The sequence below is a fragment of the Topomyia yanbarensis genome, chromosome 2 (assembly GCF_030247195.1).
Source record: "Topomyia yanbarensis strain Yona2022 chromosome 2, ASM3024719v1, whole genome shotgun sequence".
In the NCBI taxonomy this organism is placed as follows: domain Eukaryota; kingdom Metazoa; phylum Arthropoda; class Insecta; order Diptera; family Culicidae; genus Topomyia; species Topomyia yanbarensis.
The window spans coordinates 350,565,374-350,573,727 of record NC_080671.1 but is presented as its reverse complement, the minus strand read 5'-3'; the positions used below and the strand labels follow the sequence as shown (position 1 = coordinate 350,573,727).

General features: G+C 40.6%; 1 protein-coding gene across 2 annotated transcripts; it reads left to right on the top strand.

The window, feature by feature from the left end:
* The first annotated feature begins 4,529 nt into the window (after positions 1-4,529).
* LOC131681444 (uncharacterized) lies at positions 4,530-6,514 on the top strand. Of its 2 annotated transcripts, XM_058962239.1 has the most exons (5): positions 4,530-4,750; positions 4,825-5,057; positions 5,113-5,264; positions 5,322-5,343; positions 6,267-6,514. In XM_058962239.1, exons 1-5 carry the CDS (start codon positions 4,685-4,687, stop codon positions 6,271-6,273), a joined length of 480 nt encoding a protein of 159 aa, XP_058818222.1. In that variant the 5' UTR covers positions 4,530-4,684; the 3' UTR covers positions 6,274-6,514. The 2 variants fall into 2 exon arrangements, with proteins under 2 accessions (XP_058818222.1, XP_058818221.1); XM_058962238.1 differs by having other exon boundaries at positions 5,322-6,514.
* Positions 6,515-8,354: the final 1,840 nt, after the last annotated feature.

Here is an 8,354-nt window from a genome sequence, read left to right as displayed (position 1 = left end):
AAAGATTGCGATCCTGGACATGTTCCGTATAGTCCTACAGAAATTCCTGGACGATGGCTACTTACCGGATAGATGGAAAATCCAGACGCTGGTGTTGCTGCCAAAACCAGGGAAAGCACCAGGAGATCCAGCATCGTATCGACCCTATTCCTGCTGGATACTCTTGGTAAGCTCCTGGAAAGGGTCATCATCAACAGGTTGACGACTTACGCTGAAAACGGACTATCGCAGAGGCAGTTCGGGTTCCGTAAAGAGATATCGACGGTGCACGCCATTCGCACAGTCATCGCGAGCACGGAGAAAGCATTGAAGCAAAAGAAAAGGGGTAATCGCTACTGCGCCGTGGTAGCGATAGATGTGAAGAACGCATTCACCAGTGCTAGCTGGGAAGCGATCGGCGCGGGCGTAGCGTTGCACAGAATGCGGGTTCCAGACTATATGTGCAAGGTTCTGAAAAGTTACTTCCAGAACCGAGTACTAGTCTAAGAAACGAACATGGGGCAGAGGTCGATTAGGGTCACTGCGGGAGTATCTCAAGGCTCCACACTTGGTAATGCTCTGGAATATAGTGTACAACAGAGTGTTAATACAGGAACTGCCCAAGGGAGTTTAGATCGTCGGCTTCGCAGATGAAGTTGTCTTTACGATAACAGGCGACGGCAGAGCCAATAGGCATAGTGGAAAACTAGATGACTAACGTCAAGTTGCAGCTGGCTCACCACAAGACCGAGATAGTGCTGGTCAATAACCGTAAAAAAAATCCAGCGTATCGATATCAGCGTCGTGAGACAATCCATCGCATCGATGCGTGCGTTGAAGCACCTGGGTGTGATGGTCGACGATCGATTAAATTACAATAGCCATGTCGACTATGTATGTGAGAAGGCTGCGAGGACAACTAACGCATTGACAAGCATCATGTCGAATAACTGAGGAGCAAGAGGTAGCACGAGAAGACTCCTTGCGATACTGAGGTATGGCGTACCGGCGTGAGCTGCTACGCTGTATTCAAAGCGGAACCGGACGAAGTTGACAAGCACGTTTCGCGTAATGGCTGTTTGTGTCGCAAGTGCGTACAGAACAATATCGCTGGAGGCGGTACGCGTAATTGCCGGGATGATTCTTATCTGCATTACTCTGACTGAGCACGCGGAATACTACTAGTGGAGAAATGTACCAAATGCAAGGAGACTGGTTCGAGCGGACTCGTTGACTAAGTGGCAGCAAGAGTGGGACAACGCGGAGAAAGGAAGGTGCACTCATCCCAAATGTGTTTGCTTGCGTACCTAAGAAGCATGGAGAGGTGAACTTCCATTTGCCTCATTTTTTGCGGGCATGGATGCTTCCGGAAGTACCTGCCTCGGTTTGTACACGCTTCGTCACCCCTTTGCAGAAGGCTCCGGAACACGTGGTCTTCGAATGCCCTAGGTAGAAGAAGTCCGAAGATGCCTGGTATAACAGTGGACAATATCCTTGAAGAGATGTGCCCTGACGAGCATATCTGTGACGCTGTCAGAGTGGTTACAAGTATACTCTCTGAGCTGCATAGAAAGTGGCGAATGGACCAACAAAGTAGCGTCATTGGCTAGAACGCTGCCGTGGAACCACAAATAGGGTTTCGGTAGAAACTCCGCCGCCGAGAAACTCTCCGACGGTGTGGACTGGGTCCACCACCGGGAACCAGTTGAGTAGTACGCGACGTAGAACCGGGTCGTTGGGGCGACAGTGAACCGTACGTCAGGCTTCACCGACATCGCCGGATCGACCTCGACACCCTACCGGGTGCCTCGTGTGTAGGCTAGATCCACCGAATAATTAGCAGTGTTGTTGGGGCGCCAGCGAACCGGAAGCTACGCTCCACCCAGAATCGCTGGATAGACCTCAGCACCTACTAGCTGACCCTTTGAGTAGGCTAGGTCCACCGCCGGGGACTAGGGCGAGTAGACGAAGCGGGAAGCAATCTGCCACCGAGGAGTGGTATCTGGTATCGGGAGCAATCTGCCACCGGAGAATTCACGATAAGGTAGATTCGCCGCCGTGGACTAGTCGACAGAATCGTGACGAAAAGGGGAGCTAATTGACTGACGAAACAAACACCTGTACCGAGAGAAATTTTGTTTCAGTCAGAGTAGGATAATATCCGAGTTGATATCGATAAAGCTTGGAGCTAAATGGCTCAAGGATGCGGGTATCGGTGTCGGGAGAAATTTCTTCGTTGGAGGTATATTGGGCGGAGTAGGGTGAGTTCACCCTGCACTCCACCCGGAATCGCTGGATGGACCTCAGCACCTATTGGACGACCCGTTGAGTAGGCTGGATCCATCGCCGGGTACTAGATCCAGTAGATCGGGACGGGGTGCTAAATAGCTCACGGAAATGAACATCGATATCGGGAGAAATCTACCGCTCGGCTTCGGGAGAACCTCTCTCGGCTGGGCATTCTCCATCAGACTAGGCTAGATCCATCGTCGAGTACTAGGCCGAGTAGTTCGCGAACAAGATTTTTGTGGAGTCGGGAGCTGAATGGCACATCGGGGAAGTGGAGCGAAATGGAACGAGAGGGAAACCAAAGGGCTTAAAGAAGTTGCGGTGTTAAATGACACCGGACAGGGAGCTAAAGGGTTCAAGAAGTTGTGGTGCTAAAACCAAAGAAGAATCGGTATCGGGAGAACTTCCTTCGCCGGCGTAGGATACTGACCTCGACACCTGGTTGGTTTGCTCGGTGTCGGTAGAACTTCTCTCACCGAGGAATTCTCTGTCGGGGTAGGGGGGGGGGTCCACCAACGGGTACTAAACCGAGTATTTCGCGAACAAGTCGGGAGCTCAACAAGTGAATGGTGCTGAAAGGTGCAAGAAGGGAGTTGCGGTGCAAAATGGCACCAGGAAGCCGAGTTGTGGTGCTGAATGGCACAAGGGAGCAGAAGGGCTCGGTGAATTAGACAATCTGAAGTTTGCCGCCCAGATTGTTTTCGTGGGGGAAGAGCACTAAGTCTCGACTCACAGCCAGCATTCCGATTGCCATAAAAACCCCTCCCAGAAGCAATATCCCAAGGTAGTTCCAGGGAAGAATCAGGCTCTGAACAAGAGCAGTGGTTTATTGCGGGTCGGGTGATGGCAGCCCTAACCCGTTTCCTGAGACGTTAGGGTTTTTGTACATTTTTTCCTGCAATCTCAGGACTTTCTTGGAAGTTTTTCATTACTCTATAAAACACACAGACATTGTCTTAAACCATTTACCAAAACTAAGTTATTTTGACGTGAAAACGCATATTTTTGGCATTTCATCAACAAGTACTTGAACTTTTTTGTGTTGCCCGTAATGCTTCAATTTATAAATAGCGTTAATTTTTAGTTTTAGGTTTTCATTAAGACAATGTATGTCAGATGAAATTATACCAAAACAAATAAACAAATAATGGCAAACAATGTAAGTAAAATATCCATATCTTGAGAAATAAATTTCAGAACCAAAATTTTTTTTCCAATATTCTATCCGAACGATTGGGCTACCATTTGAAACTAGTATGGACAAATTTCGCGCCAAATCGTATTCAGAGTTAGCAGCACCCTCTCAGACTCTGTTTTTCCAAAAATGATCTAGACTGTCTTTTGAAAAGAGCCAAGCTTTTTTCCCATTTTTTTTTTCAAATGGCTATAGTCTAAAAATGACCAATCCTACAAAAAATGTTGTAGGAGTGGTTTTCACAAAATTAGTTAAATTTTCGAATAAAAATTGTGGAAAAATTCTTCATTGACTCCTACATTGAACAAAATCGATTTTAAAAATTTAAAGTCGATTTACAAAAAAACCATTTTTGATTTGGATGAAATTTTGTTGTGTTATGTTCCTTACCTACCATCAAAAATTCAAGTTGGGCACTTTTGAGGAAAAAAAGTTATTTGAAAAAAAAATTTTCGTTGTCCAAACTGATTTTTTTTTTCAGTGTATTTTTACCGAAAACTAGTCTAGATCATTTTTGGAAAAACAAAATATGCAAAGTGGCTTTTTGTGACAAATTCTTCATGTACAGAAAGTTTCATTAAAATCTGAGAGGGTACTGCCAACATTTGTTCGAGTTGGCCGGAAATTCGTCTATGGTTGAGATTGGTCCACTCCTGAGAAACATACTTGAGTTTAAGGAACGAACATATACGCACACATTCTCTCTCTCACACACACTACTGCCACTTCGTCGATTGAAAGTCAATCCCATGAAGTCATTCAATGAAATAGTTTGCCACCCTCACTAAAAAAACGAATTAGGGATCGTCTATGCTAGTGCATTTGCAATGTTTCACATCACATATAAGCATTATGTAACACTCTGTTGCATAATGCTTATATGTGATGTTCTGTCTAGCATGAACGTGGTTGTCATAAACAATGTTTATACACATCAACTTATATATTACCAAACACCCAACCACAATTGCAAAAAAAATCAGTAAACAATCAAACCTTCACACGCAAAAACCTGCAGATTTCAGCAAAAAAATGACCTGTATCGTAATCAAGTTACAAAGTGTGCTAATCCATACGTGATATTTACACGCAGCAAAACTGAGTCAGAAATATTCACTCAGTTGAACTGTAGCATGCCTTCTCTCAAAATAATGATCACATTCATTATAAAGCTGATATTTTACGGTAGACCCTGACCAGTGTCTAAAATTTTTGTTCATTATGAACAAATTGTTCATTGTGGTTTGTTTAGTGCTTTTCACGACTGGGTGGTTGTCGGAAGCGAAGGTGAATTGTATATGTTTGCAAATCGAAGAACAGAATATGGACATGTTTCATTAGCTGTGTTTGCACATTTTTAGCCTCAAGGATGCCCTAGTTGTGGATCACCTCACGAAGAAGTGAGTGAGAAGTGTTGTAACAATTGTGACCTATGTCGTGCCAGCTTTGAAGTAGAAAAACCACTAGGACCGATTTGTCCACGATTCAAACATCATTCGTATAATGTCGAACACATAAGGACTCCCTGTCGGGATGAAGTGAGGAAAAGGCACGATGCAGACATTGAAATCCCTCTTGACCCTGATTGTTTGCGGTGAGTACGATGGTTGGTGAATCAATCACGCATGTACAAAATGTATCTTTTACAGATTGACCAAAACATATTATAAGGTGAATAGACCTCCTCCATTACCATGTCCTGATCCCTTAGAAGAGCTTGATTTTGAAGTGCAATCGCCAACGGTGGAACAGAAATGCAAGGAGCTCAAGTTAACTGCTAGCGTCGATTACGACCCAAGGCGTAAGTAAAAATCTATCGTCTTCGGTAATATTATACAATCAATTTCCATATTTTCAGATTGCCAGTGTGATTGCAGCCGGTACGATAGTTATAGAAACTCATCTAAATCAATCAATGAAATAACCGATAAGTATAGTTGTAAGCTACTCCAGCGTGTTAAGCGTTCTCGGCTTAAGTCCGAAATAGCTAGAAAATTTCAAGAACAGTTCAATTTAACACGTAATTTAACAGTCATCCCTTTATTGAGAAATCGACGAAAACGATCCTTAGACAATTCTTTGATCAAAGAGGGATACGTTTGTCGGTGTGTCCCCGAGAGCAACAGTGCGAGCTTATTTGGTGACAGCTCCGTACAGACTCAAGAACCAACAGTAACTAGTTCTGCTTCTGACGTATTTTACGAGGAACCAGTCTATTTGGGTGGTGCGCAGCCTCCTTCCTACCAAGAGATGCGTGCTCATCTCGATGGTACACCACTTTCCCGAGCGGTAGATACCGAGGAAATGATCAGAGAATTAGCAGTAATCTATTATGATATTTATAAAGTTAGCTCTACACGAAACTATTCCATTCCCCTGAAGTACGGTACCAAAGACGTTCACGTCGATGGTCAAGGGTTGCGAACGTACGATATTCACCCGGTAGCCGGGCAGTACCAACCGTCGGCGTTCAACAACTTTGTTAGTTTTGCAAATCAGATGTTTGGTCATCTCGTGGATTCAGAGCTAGCTGCAGCCAAATTGTTGGAATCAATTTTACCCAATGGGCCAGCAAAATGGCTCCAGCAATTTATGGGCTCACTTGTCAGAAATAAACGACAACATGAGGTTGAGAATCAAGATCCTATTTGAAAAATCCTTCATTATTTTATTTTTAAAACTTACTTTCGCACTAACAGACATCGTTGATTAATCAAATAAATAATAGCAGAACGAACTGGAAAATATACAGAATGTACTTTAACAATATTATCATTCTAATAAAATAAACTCTATATTTTAGCAACTGAGTGACATACGTAACCAACAGAAACCTACCAGAAATAGTGCAACGTTAGAATGTTGTGACCGAACAAGTTGCATCAATACCGACGAAGAACCACTGCACTGTTATCTTTTTATTTAATCATTCTAAGTCATTATGTATGAAATATAGTAAAGTTATACAGTTAATGGAGAATATGTCTTATTCAAGTTGCTTCCATTTCAAGTTCACTTTCTTATTATAATAAAGTAAGAGAGTAGGGGAGACCGAGGAGGGTTGAAACAGTTTTTTGTTTTTATTAGATAAATCAACAAAAACTGTCATTCAATGATTGCTTATTCTTAAATTTCCTACTTTTATTTATGCTTTATCAAATTGTGTCAGAATGAATGGTACAAATCAATAACAAAGCATCAATAAATTGATTTTTGTAACAGTGTTCTCTTTGTTTCAACTCTTCTTGAAACAGCAATCAATGTAAGATGAAACTAGTAACATATTATTGTAAACATTATCAAACAGTTTTCTTAACCAACAAATGTTATAAATTGTGTCATTTTTATTCATTCATACTAAGATAATTCCTTAAAATAACATGAATTCTTATCATATTTTCACAGTGTAGATTTACCTATAAATTGACACTTTTTTGAAAATAATGTTAGATTTTGACAACAAATGCAGGAACTTCTGCACTGATCTTAACAATAATAATAAAAAGAAACTTTACCTAACCATTAGTTAACTATAACTGTAGAATCAAAAAAATTTATACCCACTTTTTTATTGATTTGGTTATGTTTTATTTTTCAACCACTTCCCGCAGGACATTCTGCATTGATTAACCCTTTATAAGGCCGTGAAAATTGAACAAGGAATCAATACATAGTATAATAGAAATCAAAGTTTACATCATTTAATACACGTACGTATTTTTTCCTTTCGAAAATAATAATTAATCTTGGTGGCAATATATTTGCCGCTATCGTAGACAAACATTGTATATACTATTTTTACCTCTGCTAGTAGTACACGCAAAATTTTATTTATGCATCGATAGCATACTTTTCCATCTGCCTCTCTTTTCGTCTGATATAAATTTTATGCATTGGACATATTCGGTCTATCCACTCATTGAATGCTTACTAGAAGCATATGCATGAAAATGCATAAAAATCACAGCAGAATAAAAAAGGCGGGAATAGAAAGTTTGCAAACTATGCACATTTTTTTTCTCAGTGTACATCATTATGCATAATTGGCCCGTATCAGATTGGAGAATGTCCATTAATTATAACATGCAAAAATTTGCCCTTTTATGCGCATTCTCATCAATGAGATTTTGTGATATTTAAAATTTCGCATGGATTATTGAAAAAATGGATTACATAAAGTTTTCAATTTGGCATCTACCATTTTATCAGTATGACAAAATTTGTAGTATTTGCTGTTTTCTCAATTTGAGATGTCGAATAAATTTTATGAAATGATTTACTTTATTTTTCATTTTTACAGAAGAACGTACATGGAAACTTCAAAAGATATTTTCTCATAGTGACAATTATTATCCTAGATGTGTCGTGTGAATAATTGCTTCAGAATAAATAGGAAGCTTGTTCTCAACCAAAATGACCAAAATAGTTAAACAGAATCGATATAAATTGTTGGTGGCAATATAGTTGCCACTGCCCGCAAAGCCCAAAAACATTGGTGGCAATCGTCATTTTGGGTTTGTTAAGGTCAAAAAAATTACAAAGTCTTTTAAATTAGGATATGATTGCTATAGATGAAAAATATATTGTTGCCGTGTAGTTATCGAGGAGAAAAAAAATAGAATTGTTGGTGGAAATATAGTTGCCACTGCCTTATAAAAGGTTAAAATGGTTGATACGACAAAATGATACGATCTATGGCTATAGGTGATACGGGTTTATGAAAACAGATAATTTGGTATCCATATTGGTAGTATTTGGTTCATTTTGCATTATGGTCACTTCGCTCCATGCTTCAGAAGCTGATACGAGTAAACAAATACATATGACTATAAATAACCTACAACTTATAAACTGAGAATGTTGATCACTATTGGCAATTCAGGAAAGAAGA